This window comes from Scyliorhinus torazame, chromosome 17, assembly GCF_047496885.1.
Source record: "Scyliorhinus torazame isolate Kashiwa2021f chromosome 17, sScyTor2.1, whole genome shotgun sequence".
In the NCBI taxonomy this organism is placed as follows: Eukaryota; Metazoa; Chordata; class Chondrichthyes; order Carcharhiniformes; family Scyliorhinidae; genus Scyliorhinus; species Scyliorhinus torazame.
Genome location: NC_092723.1, coordinates 156,201,010 through 156,216,470, shown reverse-complemented (window position 1 = coordinate 156,216,470; position 15,461 = coordinate 156,201,010). Strand labels below are relative to the sequence as shown.

At 46.1% G+C, this 15,461-nt stretch overlaps 1 protein-coding gene across 6 annotated transcripts in view; it reads left to right on the top strand.

The window, feature by feature from the left end:
- The window catches only part of LOC140394280 (glucagon-like peptide 1 receptor), a 62,155-nt gene that overhangs the window by 12,201 nt on the left and 34,493 nt on the right, over positions 1-15,461 (top strand). For all 6 annotated transcript variants that reach the window (XM_072481360.1, XM_072481361.1, XM_072481362.1 and 3 more), the window contains 5 exons: positions 10,095-10,202; positions 13,048-13,172; positions 13,441-13,547; positions 14,329-14,485; positions 15,069-15,228. In XM_072481360.1, the coding sequence (XP_072337461.1) occupies positions 10,095-10,202; positions 13,048-13,172; positions 13,441-13,547; positions 14,329-14,485; positions 15,069-15,228 (657 nt within the window). The remainder of the gene's footprint in view (positions 1-10,094; positions 10,203-13,047; positions 13,173-13,440; positions 13,548-14,328; positions 14,486-15,068; positions 15,229-15,461) is intronic.

Genomic DNA, 15,461 nt, shown 5'->3' with positions numbered 1-15,461 from the left:
TGTTCAATGGCATCCAATTTTTGAAAGTGCAGAATGAACAATGCCCATGAACGTCCCCAGAACCTTCTCCTGACCATTACTAAGGAGAAGGTTCTGGGGAAACTGAATGGTCTGAAGGTGGATAAGTCACCTGGACCGGATGGACAACACCCCAGAGTCCTAAAAGAGATAGCTGAGGAGATTATGGAGGCATTGGTGATGATCTTTCAGGAATTGCTGAAGGCAGGAAGGGTCCCAGAGGACTGGAAGGTGGCTAATGTAACACCGCTGTTTAAGAAGGGAGGGAGGCAGAAGATGGGAAATTATAGGCCGGTTAGCCTGACGTCGGTCATTGGTAAGATTTTAGAATCTGTTATTAAAGATGAGATTGCAAAGTACTTGGAAGTGCATGGTAAAATGGAACTGAGTCAGCAAGGCTTTGCCAAAGGGAGGTCGTGTCTGACAAATCTGTTAGAGTTCTTTGAGGAGGTAACAAGGAAGTTAGACAAAGGAGAACCAGTGGACGTGATTTATTTAGAATTCCAGAAGGTCTTTGACAAGGTGCCGCATAGTAGACTGTTAAATAAGTTAAGAGCTCATGGTGTTCAGGGTAAGATCCTGGCACGGATAGAGGATTGGCTGACTGGCAAAAGGCAGAGAGTGGGGATAAAGGGGTCTTTTTCAGGATGGCAGCCGGTGACTAGTGGTGTGCTGGGACCACAGCATTTTACAATATACATTAATGATCTGGAAGAAGGTACTGAAGGCACTGTTGCTAAGTTTGCAGATGATACAATTATCTGTAGAGGGACAGGTAATATTGAGGAAGCAAGGGGGCTGCAGAAGGACTTGGACAAGCTAGGAGAGTGGGCAATGAAGTGGCAAATGAAATACAATGTGGAAAAGTGTGAGGTTATGCACTTTGGAAGGAGGAATTTAGGCACAGACTATTTTCTAAATGGGGAAATGCTTTGGAAAGCAGAAGCACAAAGGGACGTGGGAGCCCTTGTTCACGATTCTCTTAAGGTTAATGTGCAGGTTCAGTCGGCAGTTAAGAAGGCAAATGCAATGTTAGCCTTCATGTCAAGAGGGCTAGAATACAAAGCCAGGGATGTACTTCTGAGGCTGTATAAGGCTCTGGTCAGACCCCATTTGGAGTATTGTGAGCAGTTTTGGGCCCCGTATCTAAGGAAGGATGTGCTGGCCTTGGAAATGGTCCAGAGGAGGTTCACAAGAATGATCCCTGGAATGAAGAACTTGTTGTATGAGGAACGTTTGAGGACTCTCGCTCTGTACTCGTTGGAGTTTAGAAGGATGAGAGGGGATCTTATTGAAACTTACAAGATACTGCGAGGCCTGGATAGCGTGGACGTGGAGAGGATGTTTCCACCAGAGGACACCATCTCAGATTAAAGGGACGATCCTTTAAAACAGAGATGAGGAGGAATATCTTCAGCCAGAGGGTGGTGAATCTGTGGAACTCTTTGCCGCAGAAGGCTGTGGAGGCCAATTCACTGAGTGTCTTTAAGACAGAGATAGATAGGTTCTTGATTAATAAGGCAACAGGGGTTATGGGGAGAAGGCAGGAGAATGGGGATGAGAAAATATGAGCCATGATTGAATGGCGGAGCAGACTCGATGGGCCATGTGGCCTAATTCTGCTCCTATGTCTTATGGTCTTATGGAATTGTAGAACCCTTCCATCCTTCCCCTCAACTCAAACTTCATCTTCTCAAGCATCAAAAATTCCAGCAGGTCCCCCCGCCAAGCCGAGGCACAGGGCGGAGAGGCTGACCTCCACCCCAACAGGATCCACCTGCGGGCAAACAGCAAGGCGAAGGCTAAGACATCTGTCCTCACACACTCCTGCAGGGTGGTCCAACACCCCGAATATGGCTTCTAGGGGCCCTAGGTTCGAACCTCTCAAGCACCACGCCCGAGATGACCTTAAAGACTTCCCTCCAATATCCCTCCAGTTTCAGACAGGACCAGAACACGTGAACATGGTTTGCGAGGCTCCTCCCAGAGCGCTCACACACATCCTCCACCCCCTCAAAGAGTCAGCTCATCCTCGTCCTTGTGAGGTACGCCCTATACACAACTTTCAACTGTATCAGTCCCAACCTCGCACACGAGGTTGAGGCATTCACCCTCCGAAGCACCTCACACCGTAGCCCATCATCCATACCCTCCTCCAACTCTTCCTCCCCCTTTGCTTTAATCCCCTCCAATGATACCTTGTCCTCCCCCAGAATCTTCCCATAAATCGCCGATACCACCCCCTCTCCATTCCCCCTGCCGTCAATACCTACTGCAACAATGCGGAGGCCGTGCTATCGGGAAACTCTGAACCTCTTTCCTGGCAAAAGCCTGGACCGACAGATATCTAAATACCTCCCCCTGCCCCAGTCCACATTTCTCCCCCAACTCCTCCACTCTTGCAAAATGGCCCCCCAGAAACAAATCCTTTAATACTCCAACTTCCCTCTCCCATCTCTGAAATCTCCCATCCGACTTCCCTGATTCGAACCTATGGTTCTTCCTAATCGGCATCTCACTTGACCCCGCCCACAACCTAAAGTGCTGCCTCAACTGCCTCCAGATCTTCAACGTCGCCACCACCACCGGACTCCCTGAATATTTACCCTGGGCCATCGGGAGCGCCGCATTTGCCAATGCCCTCCGCCCCGCCCCATGCACGGACTCTCCTCCATTCTGACCCAGAAGGACCCCCCCGACACATCTCCTCACCTTCTCAGCATTCGCTGCCCAGTAATTTCCCCAAAAAATTGGACTCTGGAATGGTTCCTACAGATTGGAGGGTCGCGAATGTAAACCCACTATTCAAAAAGAGAGGTAGGGAGAAAACAGGGAACTATAGACCAGTCAGCCGAACATTGGTAGTAGGGAAGTTGCCAGAGTCCATTATCAAGGATTTCATTGCACAGCATTTGGAAAGCAGAGGTAAAATCAAAGTCAGTATGGATTTATGAAATGGAAATCATGCTTGACAAATCTACTGTAATTCTTTGAAGATGTAACTGGTAGAGTTGACCAGGGAGAACAGTGGATGTGGTTTATTTAGACTTTCAGAAGGCTTTCGACAAGGTTTCACACAGCAGATTACTGTGTAAAGTTAAAGCACATGGGATTAAGTGTAGTGTCTTGAAATGGATAGGAAGCTGGTTAGCAGACAGGAAGCAATGAGTTGGAATAAATGGGTCTTTTACTGATTAGCAGGTAGTGATTAGTGCATGGTTTTTCAAACTGCAAATCGCAACCCATGGGTGGGACACGGGGAGGGGGGGGGTCGGGAGGGTCGTGGAGCGATTGGTCGTGACATACCCAATTGCAGAAGCACCCAGCTTTTAAATTGAGAACGCTAACCGTGACCAGCTTTTAAACAGAACAATGCAGTCTACTGGCCAGAAGAGGTGGCAGAGAGCCGGCCATGGGCCCAGCATGTACACTGACCCTTACGTCCAAGATTTTGTTGCAAAATCAGGTGGAGAAATTCCTCCATTTTCTAGCTCCAAGCAAGCAAGCAACAGGACTGTGAAGAACTGAAGATGGATTGTTTAAATCAGGAACAAAGCAGTGTACAGATGATTTCTTGAGTTTCCCTGTTGGTCTAGTGGTTAGGATTCGGCGCTCTCACCGCTGCTGCCCGGGTTCAATTCCCGGTCCGGGAATGATGCTTTATGGGCAGCACGGTATCATTGTGGATAGCACAATTGCTTCACAGCTCCAGGGTCCCAGGTTCAATTCCGGCTTGGGTCACTGTCTGTGCGGAGTCTGCGCATCCTCCCCGTGTGTGCGTGGGTTTCCTCCGGGTGCTCCGGTTTCCTCCCACAGTCCAAAGATGTGCAGGTTAGGAGGATTGGCCATGATAAATTGCCCTTAGTGTATAAAATTGCCCTTAGTGTTGGGTGGGGTTACTGGGTTAAGAGCCAGTGCAGACTCGATGGGCCTAATGGCCTCCTTCTGCACTGTAAATTCTATGATAATCTATGATAATTGAGGTGTGGCTTTGTTAATTGTGCCAATGCAAATCAGGATGCAAAGCAGGGACGTATTGGCAAATGAAAGTTTGAAACACTCAAAACTTCAAAGGCTTTTGAAGACTGAGCATGGCGAGTATGAGAACAAACTTCTTGATTTTTTTCAATTGTTGCAACGAGAACTTAAATCATCAGCTGACCCCTTAGCAGAAATGTAACATTGAATGACAAAGCAAGTGAGATCGTGAGGACCAAGCAGGCTTACCTGTTGGATTAAAGGTAAATGAAAATGGTGTGTCACGAAGGTTGGTTGGCGTGGGTAGTGAAGGTTGGCCGGCCTGGGTCTCGAAGGTTGGCCAGTTGGTAAAAGTAGGTCCAGGAATAAAAAGTTTGAAAACACTGGATTAGCGGGGTACCACAGGGATCGGTGCTAGCACCCCAACTGTTCAAATTATATATTAATGATTTGGACAAGGGAACTAAATGTATTATCTCCAAATTTGCAGATCATATAAAGTTGGATGGGAGGGTGAACTGTGAGGAGGATGCAGAGATGCTTCAGCAGGATTTGGACAGGCTGAGTGAGTGGGTATATATGGGCAGATGCAGTATAATGTGGATAAATGCGAGGTTATCCACTTCCGTAGCTAAAATAGGAAGGTGGATTATTATTTGAATGGGTGTAAATTGAGAGAGGTGGATATCCAGCGAGACCTTGGTGTCCTCGTGCATCAGTCACTGAAAGTAAGCACACGCAGGTACAGCAGGCAGTAAAGAAGGCAAATGACATGTTGGCCTTCATAGCGAGAGAGGATTTGAGTATAGGAGTTGGGATGTTTTACTGCAATTATATAGGGCATTGGTGACACCACACCTGGAGTATTGTGTCCGGTTTTGGTATCCTCATCTGAGGAAGGATGTTTTTGCTATGGAGGGAGTACATCAAAGGTTTGCCAGGCTGATTCCTGGGATGGCGGGACTGTCATACGAGGAGAGACTAAGTCGGTTAGGATCGTATTCATTGGAGTTTAGGAGCGTGAGAGGGGATCTCATAGAAACTTATCAAATTTTAACAGGATTTGACAGGGTAGATTCAGAAAGAATGTTCCCAATGGTGGGGGAGTCCAGAACTAGGGGGTGTCATAGTTTGAGGATAAGGGAGTAAACCTTTTAGGACTGAGGTGGGGAGAAATTTCTTCACCCGGAGAGTGGTGAACCTATGGAATTCACTGCCACAGAAAGTAGTTGAGGCCAAAACGTTGTGTGATTTCAAGAAGGAATTAAGTATTACTCTTGGAGCTAAAGGGATCAAGGGATATGGTGGGGAGGCAGGATCAGGGTATTGAATTTACAGTCGGCACTGTAGCACAGTGGTTAACACAGTTGCTTCACAGCTCCAGGGTCCCAGATTTGATTCCTGGCTTGGATCATTGTGCGGAGTCTGCACGTTCTCCCTGTGTCTGCGTGGATTTCCTCCGGGTGCTCCGGTTTCCTCCCACAGTCCAAAGATGTGCAGGTTAGGTGTATTGGCCCTGCTAAATTGCCCTTAGGTTGGGTGGGGTGCTCTTTCCGGGAGCCAGTGCAGATTCGATGGGCCGAGTGGCCTCCTTCTGCACTGAATTCTATGAATTTGATGATCAGCCATGTTCATAATGAATAGCAGAGCGGTCTCGAAGGGCTGAATGGCCTCCTCCTGCATCTAGAACATAGAACACAGAACTGTACAGCACAGTACAGGCCCTTCTGCCCACGATGTTGTGCCGAACTAGTCTGAAACTAAGATCAAATCAACATACTCACAATCATTCTAGTGCACTCCATATGCCTATCCAATAACCGCTTGAAACTTCCTAAAGTGTCCGACTCCACTACCAAAGCTGGGAGTGCGTTGCACACCCCAACCACTCTCTGAGTAAAGAACCTACCTCTGACATCCCTCCTATATCTTCCACCATGAACCTTACAGTTAATCCCCCTTGTAACAGCTACATCCACCCAAGGAAAAAGTCGCTGAACGTCCACTCTATCTATCCCTCTCATCATCTTATACACCTCAATTAGCTCACCTCTCCTCCTCCTTCGCTCCAATGAGAAAAGCCCTAGCTCCCTCAACCTTTCCTCATAAGACCTACCCTCCAATCCAGGCAGCATTCTGGTAAATCTCCTTTGCACCCTTTCCAATGCTTCCAAATCCTTCCTATAATGAGGTGACCAGAACTGCACACAATACTCCAAATGTGGTCTAACCAAGGTCTTGTACAGTTGCAGCATAACCTTCCGGCTCTTAAACTGAATCCCCCTGTTAATAAATGCTAACACACTATAGGCTTTCTTCACGGCTCTATCCACTTGGGTGGCAACTTTCAGTTATCTATGGCCATGCACTCCGAGATCTCTCTGCTCCTCCACATTCTTCAGAACCCTGCCGTTAACCCTGTAATCCGCATTCAAATTTGTCCTACCAAAGTGAATGGCCTCACACTTATCAGTGTTAAACTCCATCTGCCACTTTTCAGCCCAGCTCTGCATCCTAGCAGTGTCTCTTTGCAGCCTACAACAGCCCTCCACCTCATCCACTACTCCACCAATCTTGGTGTCATCAGCAAATTTACTAACCCAACCTTCAACTCCATCATCCAAGTCATTGATAAAAATCACAAATAGCAGAGGACCCAGCACTGATCCCTGTGGTACACCGCTGGTGACTGGGCTCCAGGATGAAAATTTACCATCTACCACCACCCTCTATCTTCTATGTGATAGCCAGTTACTGATCCAATCGGCCAAATTTTCCTCTATGCCATGCTTCCTTACTTTCTGCATGAGCCGACCATGGGGCACCTCAAACTCCTTACTAAAATCCATGTATATGACATCAACTGCTCTACCTTCATCTATGTACTTATTTACCCCCTCAAAGAATACAATCAAACTTGTGAGTCAAGACTTACCCCTCACAAATCCGTGCTGACTATACTGGATTAAGCTGTATCTTTCCAAATGATCATAAATCCTATCCCTCAGGACCTTTTCCAATAATTTACCTGTGACAGAAGTGAGACTAACCGGCCTATAATTCCCAGGGTTATACCTATTCCCTTTCTTGAATAAGGGGACAACATTCGCCTCTCTCCAGTCTTCTGGCACTATTCTTGTAGACAGTGAAGACATAAAGATCAAAGCCAAAGGCTCTGCAATCTCATCCCAAAGAATCCTAGGATATATCCCATCAGGCCCGGGGGACTTATCTATCCTCAGGCTTCTCAAAATTTTGAACACATCTTCCTTCCGAATATCTACCTCCTCCAGCCTACCAGCCGGTATCGCACTATCCTCCTCAACAACATGGCCCCTCTCCTTTGTGAACACTGAAGAAAAGTATTCATTTAGGGCCTCTCCGATATCTTCAGACTCCATGCACACGTTCCCACTACTGTCCTTGACCGGCCCTAACTTCACCTTGGTCATTCTTTTATTCCTCACATAAGCGTAAAAAGCCTTGGGGTTTTTCTTGATCCTACCCACCAAGGACTTCTCATGCCATCTCCTAGCTCTCCTAAGCCCTTCCTTGAGCTCCTTCCTAGCTATCTTGTATCCCTCAAGTGCCCTAACTGAACCTTGTTTTCTCATCCTTACATAAGCCACCTTCTTCCTTTTGACAAGACATTCAACCTCTTTTGTAAACCATGGTTCCCTCACTCGACCATTTCCTCCCTGCCTGATAGGGACGTAAAAATCAAGGACACGCAGTATTTGCTCCTTGAACAAGCTCCACATCTCAATTGTGCCTATCCCTGACAGTTCCTGTTTCCATCTTATGCTCCCCAATTCTTGCCTAATCGCATCGTAATTACCCTTCCCCCAGTTATAAACCTTGCCCTGTCGTATGTTCATATCCCTCTCCATTGCTATAGTGAAAGTCACCGAGTTGTGGTCACGATTTCCAAAGTGCTCTCCCACAACCAAATCTAACACTTGACCCGGTTCATTACCTAGTACCAAATCCAATGTGGCCCCGCCTCTTGTCGGTCTATCGTCATATTGTGTGAGGAAACCCTCCTGCACACTGGATAAAAACAGCCCCATCCAAACTATTTGAATTATAGTGGTTGCAATCAATATTTGGAAAGTTAAAGTCACCCATGACAACTACCCTGTGACTACCGCACCTATCCAAACTCTGCATTGCAATCTTTTCCTCCACATCTCTGTTACTGTTTGGGGGCCTATAGAAAACTCCTAACAAAGTGACTGCTCCTTTCCTATTTCTAACTTCAGCCCACACTACCTCAGTAGACAGATCCTTCTCAAATTGCCTTTCTGCAGCCATTATACTATCCTTGATTAACAATGCTACTCCTCCACCTCTTTTACCACCTTCCCTAATCTTACTGAAACATCTAAACCCTGGAACCTCCAACAACCATTCCTGCCCCTGTTGTATCCACGTCTCCGTATTGGCCACAACATCGTTGTCCCAGGTACCAATCCATGCTTCAAGCTCACCAACCTTATTCCTGATGCTCCTCGCATTGAAGTAGACACACTTCAAACCACCTTCATGCCTGCAGGTCCACTCTTGTGACCTTGGTACCTTCCTCAGTACTGCACTACCCTCAACTTCCTGAACTCCAGCAACGCTATCTCCTGGACTACAAATCAGTTTCCCATCACCCTGCCAAATTAGTTTAAACCCCCCCCGAAGAGCTGTAGCAAATTTCTCTCCCAGGATATTAGTGCCCCTCTGGTTCAGGTGTAACCCGTCCTGTTTGTACAGGTCCCACCTTCCCTAGAATGTGCTCCAATTATCCAAGTAACTGAAACCCTCCCTCCTACACCATCCCTGTAGCCACGTGTTTAACTGCACTCTCTCCCTGTTCCTCACCTCACTAGCACGTGGCACTGGCAGCAAACCAGAGATGACAACACGGTCTGTCCTGGCTCTCAGCTTCCACCCTAGCTCCCTGAATTCCTGTTTTACATCCCCATCCCTTTTCCTACCTATGTCGTTGGTACCGATGTGTTTCTAATTTTTAAATTTTTCCAATTAAGCGGCTGGTTTAGCACACGGCTAAATCGCTGGCTTTTAAAGCAGACCAAGGCAGGCCAGCAGCACGGTTCAATTCCCGTACCAGCCTCCCCGAACAGGCGCCGGAATGTGGGGACTAGGGGATTTTCACAGTAACTTCATTGAAGCCTACTTGTGACAATAAGCGATTTTCATTTAGTGTGGCCAATCCATCTAACCTGCACATCTTTGGGGTGTGGGGGTGAAACCCACACAGACACAGGGAGAATGTGCAAACTCCACATGGACAGTGACCCAGAGCCGGGGTCAAACCCGGGTCCTCTGCTTCTATTTTCTATGTATGTTTCTATGTATGTTTCTATGCGTGTATGTTTCAAGTCAGGATGGTGAGTGACTCGAAGAGGAACTTACAGATGTTGCTGTTTCAATGTGCCCAAAGTCCTTGCTCGTCTTGGTGGTCATGGGGTCATAAGGTGCTGTGAAAGGAGCTTTGGCAAGGAATTGCAGTCCATCTTGGTATATGCTGCAGACTATTCCCACTGTGCATTGATGAGGTGGGGAGTGAATGATTAAGGTGGTGGAAAGGGTGCATGGGACCATGGGATGGCCTGGGCAGCATCTTCAAATCCCCTAATAAAGGCCAGATATGGCAGGAGAACTGCTGCTTCCCGCATCATTCTCTCATCCATCAGTCAAAAATAAGAACAGAAAATGTTATTGATACACAGCACGTACCTCACAGAGGGATAGAAATGGCAAATTAATGGGATGAAAATTATATCAAGGTGTTCCAATCAGCCCTACCAAATTATCACCAAGACAGTGAAGATAAAAATCTACCGCACTGTATTTTACTGGGTATAATGCAATATAATATATAATAGACTCCTATATAAAACATATAAACCTTGTTACTGGCTGTAACACCCCTGTATGTTATATAGTAACCCTGTTACCGGATATAACACTCCTCGTTTTTATTTAAAGACACATTATAAATGCTCTTGGATCTATCAATAATTGATTGGACACAGATCTTATCCAGTTCTTTACCAGTCTCTGTTTCAATGTCTCTATATCCTAAGGTGCTTTCTGCCATCGTTTCTTCGACATGCACATCTGCTGGCCAGATGCTTTACCTGGGACCAGAGTGAATGTTTCATGCCCCTGGTATGTTCCTTGGATAGACAGAGGTAATTATTGAATTATACTAAGGTACCCCAATGATGTTCCAGGGACTGCTGCTAAGATGTGCCCAAATGTTTGGGATTGTAAATAACTTCTCCGAGAATGTTACCTAAATTATCAGTGCATACCAATATTCTCTTTAAATTTTCCATCCATGTGCAGAATGAATTTTGTTATGTACATCAATATCAATCGAATGTGCAGATGTGCTATGTTTTATATATATATCTTTAAAAAGTTACCATAAATGTTGAAGCAAAGAATATTAAAACAAGGTGCACTGCTTATTTATTCAAGATGAATTCAAATGAAAAGAAAATTAACACTGCAGAGTTTTCAGTAACATTTTACAATCTTACATGAATATTCATGCTTGAAATTCTTTAACCACTATTCACTTACTGAAATTAAACCTGGACCCAGTAGCACAAAGCACTAATTAAAGAGGTTAGAGTTGTTAAAAAAACTATAGATCAAGTAATTCATAAACTGGAAGAAGAGGGCTGCATTTTCCTGTAACATAGCAAGTTAGGATTCCTCTTTCCTATCCATATTATGATGTTGTGCCTTGCCATTTAAAACATTCCATGCGATAAATATAACATAATTTCCATCTAGATCTAGAGACTGTCACTTCTGTTGCTGGCGAAATAGACATCATATTAAGTGAAAAAGTGTTTCCTTCAATACTCAATAACTGCATCGATAATAATGCAATGTGGTCTTTACATTGGCTCTAACTGCATTTGTACGTAAACCTAAATAACTCTACATATCTGAATTAAAAAGGTCATTATAAATGAAACTTGTTGCTAGTCGCTTGTTGGGGCACCATTTGAGGCAACGGGCGGCCTCTCAAGAAATTGTGTCGGTTAGGGAGGTGGGGGTAGAGTGGTCTCTCCCCGGCCAAGATTAATGAGGTGTTTGAGGCGTTTTATCGGAACCGTTACGAGTCGGAGCACCCAGAGGATGGATTCTCAATGCTAGAGTTTTTGAATGGTTTGGCTATTCCGGTGGAGGAAAGGGAGACAGGAAAGGGACTGGAGGCCCCTCTGAATTTGGAGGTGGTTATGGAGGGTATGGGTTTGATGCAGTCGGCGAATGTGCCAGGGCTGGATGGGTTTCCGATTGAATTTCATAAAATGTTTGCCGGGTTTCGCCCCAGTGCAGCTCGAGATGTTTGAGGATTCTTTGGCTCCAGGAAAGGTGCCAGAGCCACATTGGCGCAGGCGTCAATCTCCTTGATCTTAAAGAAGGATAAGGATCCAACAGAGTGTGGGTCGAACCACCCTATTTCATTATTGAATGCGGATGCAAAGTTGTTGGTGAAAGTCTTGGTTTTGCGCATGGAACCGTGCCTCCCAGGGATCATATCAGAGGAGCAGACAGGGTTTGTTAAGGGAAGACAGTTGTTGGCCAATGTTCGGAGGTTGCCTAATGTTTTGTTCCCCTCCCCAGCCCCAAGTAGGAGGTGATTACCTCACTAGATGCAGAAAAAACATTTGATAGGGTGGAGTGGGGCTATTTGTTTGAAATCTTGGGGAGGTTTGGGCCTAGGTTTGTATCAGTGTATGCGGATGATCTTTTGCTGTATGTGACGGAGCCCTCTCCAGTGCAGAGGAGATAATGAAGCTGCTTGAGAGATTTGACTCCTTCTCAGGGTATAAATTGAACGTGGATACAAGTGAATGCTTTCTGGTGAACCTCCCAGGGAGGGGAGCCTATCTGGTAAAGTTGCCTTTTCTCTTGGCCAAGTCCAGTTTTTGTTATCTGGGTGGCTCATGATTGGGCCTTGCTACAAAAGTTAAATGTTGGGGCCGGCAGGATCCCTCGGGTCCATAGGAGGTTTTTACAAAGGGATAGGCAGTCAGGGAGCCCAGTGTTGCCCAACCTGTTATACTGTTATAAGGCGGTGGAAGGGTTGAAATATTGAGAAATATTGCACATATATGGATTGTTAATAAAAATATATATTTTTTAAATGAAAATTGTTATTCTGCATTTTTTAAGATGTGTTAACTACATTTCTAAATCTTACCTATTTTGTCATTGCAGGTTTATTTGTTAAGGTGCCATCACATGCTCGGCCATTTAAGTACATTAATGATTCACTTACTTTTATGGGAGCTGTGTTGAATTTAACTTTCCTCTTGGTTGGAATATGAGAGGAGCTGTGTCCACTCAAACAGTTTGCTTTCACCTGTTGCCACATTTTGCTGCTCAGTATTTTCAAAGCTGCCACTGAACTGATTGACAGTGGGAAATATGGATTCCATGCTGCCATTGGACTCAGTGCTATCGCGCTGGGAGCAGGACCCTTGCTTGTGTGACTACTCAGGTGCCACAAAGGGAGCATCTATCACAAATGGTGGTCTGGTTAGCTCAGCTGGTTTGTGATGTAGAGCGAGGCCAGTAGCGCAGGTTCAGTTCCCGTTCCGACTAAGGTTATTCATGAAGGCCCCGCCTTCTCAACCTTGCCCCTCACCTGAGGTGTGGTAATCCTCAGATTAAATCCCCATCTATCAGCTCTCTCCCTCAAAAGGAAAGCAGTTTACAGTCACCTGGGTCAGTGGCAGTTTTATTTTACTTACTATTTATCACAAAGACGTGAACAAAAACTGCTCACAACAATCGCACTTTTTGTTTATTTACCCCTCGAAAGTGGGTGCCTGTTTGGGTGTGACTGACTGAACCCCTCAAGAATGCACTGTGACTGACCCCCTCAAGTGTGACTGTACCACTGGGTGACAGACTGACTGACCCCCACCAGAGTGCAGCCCTGTCATTGTGTGACTGACTCTTCGTGTTGTTGTGTAAATAGCTGAGTAGACTGAATTTGCTTTTTACTAGTTAATAAAGGCTCTGCATTCAGATACTGCACTGAACAAGGTGCCTGGCTGGTAGACAATTACACAAATGAGTCCTGGGTTGATCATTCGGAATGTGATGAAGATGATATGTTTCTACAACAGCAGGTCAGTGAGAGCTAGGGCTAATTGGAGTGTAGTATGTGATCGGTTTTGGGGTACGTTGGGGAGGGTATAGTGGGTAAGGGACACTGTGGATTTGGGTAGTGGGTAAGGGACACTGGATTTGGGGCACAGTGGGTTTGGCATATGGCGGGTATGGTGTACAGTGAGCAAGATGTAAGGTGGATGAAGGGTGAGGCTGGGATAGGTATTTGGTGGGGGTGGGATTATTATGGGCTCCTGATTCCTCACTGATGTCTCTGTCTGTCTGTAGCTGGTCAAGCAACAGATTCTGAGCACGTTCCGTCTTGTCTACACGGCTGGTTACTCTCTATCTCTTGTCTCTCTCCTCGGGGCAAGTCTCACTCTCGTCTCATTCAGGTACTTCCACATTTATCTCAAATTGTTTTTTTTATCATTTGCCCCTCATCTCTGTCTTGTGGTGTTGCCTCCACACATTGTCCTGCAGCTCATGGAACTCCTGGAGACCTGCAGCAAGTTACTGGGAGTTGCCTTGCTGACAAATTTCTCTCTTCCTGTGGGAAATCTCTGAGTCCAAACGCAGATCTTACAGCACAGCAGAAGTCTGAACCTCAACCTAAATCTGCTATTTTGAACACCACAGAGGGGAAAATGCAGCACTCTTTTTTTTATTTTTTAATGATCATCTATTTTAATGTTTTATAATGATAAAGATGCTGTTGTTTTGGAGCTGATTCTCCAAGGTGCCTTCTTGTTCAAGTCACTGTGAAAGTCACCAACACCAAATCCAGTTTCTCGGACACAGGTTCCTGCCTCTCAGGGTACATCGTCAATTAGTTTTGCGGGTTTCCAACTCTCCAACTGGAATATCAACCCAGGAAAACCACCAGGGACTTTTATCCTGGATTATCATTCTCCAGGGTGCAGATATCACCTAATCCTGATCCCAAACAGCTGATCTCCTGATCCCACCTCCAAACAGCTGATCTTCTGACCCCCCTGACCCCAAACAGCTGGTTCCTTGACCCCAAACAGCTGATTTCCTGACCCCAAACAGCTGACCCCAGACAGCCTTGGAGTTGTGTCCTGGGGGAAGGAGGGTAATCCACAATTGAATCAAACCTAAGGGATGGGGAGACTGGCTGATAGTTACGTGGTCATCACCTTTCTTGTTCCTCAGGAAACTCCATTGCCTGAGAAACTACATCCATCTGAACCTGTTTGGCTCCTTCATCCTCCGAGCCATCGCCGTGCTGATCAAAGACGCGCTGGTGGACAACCTACAGCCAGGAAATGGCAATGTCAGTGTGGAGCTGCGGGCTACTGACCCACACATGGTGAGGCACGGGACTCCCAGCCAGGGCACAGTAACAGTAATAATATCACCGCCTCAACCTTGTCCAGACTCCTTCACCTTGCTGAATCTGTATCACTGAATGGGGAAACAGCTGTGAGGGGAGGAAGGAGCAGGCTGTGTGGGCCGGGTATAACTGCAACTGAGAACCCATTCTCAGCCTGTTCTCCATCACTGCCCAGAAAGAATCTTTAGCTAAAAAGAAACCTTAATTGTGTTTATGCTTCTGCCACGTCCTGATGTTGCATTTAATTACAAGCCTGGTGGAGGGAGGGCAGGGCATTGTACAGCACCGTCGACATCCTCAGAACATCATGCAGTGGCTGTATGTTCATAGCCTGTTTCTGTTGCTCAACTGTCCTGATATGGATTGCTGCCATCCAGTCTGCAAAGCACTCTTATGAAGCATGCTTTACCATCCAGAATGTGCCAAATAAATGCAGGCTGTTGATGTTACTGGTTGAGTTTATATAAAGTTTGTGTTTGTGGTGTGTGCTGTAATAGTAGAGTGTGTGCGTATGTGTCTGTAGCCTGTCCTGAGCTGTAACTTTGCCATTTACTTCCAGGCCACAATGTGGTGCCGGGCTGCACAGGTCTTCCTCCACTACAGTGTGCTCTGCACTTACCACTGGCTGCTGGTCGAGGGCCTCTTCCTCTACTTCCTGCTTATTGTGTCTGTCTTCTCTGAGCAGAAGTGTTTCCGACTTTACCTGCTGATGGGCTGGGGTAAGATGTGTGTGAATCTCAGGTTTTAAATTCACTTGTTTAATAATTCTAATAGCAGAGAGTGTGGATGTGTCATGTCCGGCTCTCTGAGACCTACTTTCCAGTGGCTGGGATCAGCCTCTGTTTGCCAAGTCCCAAAGGAGCCACAGGCTCAGAATTAGATTGAATTACTTTAAATTGTGATCTGGCCAGCATTTATCACTCAACGTCACACAAACAACTGATCATTAACA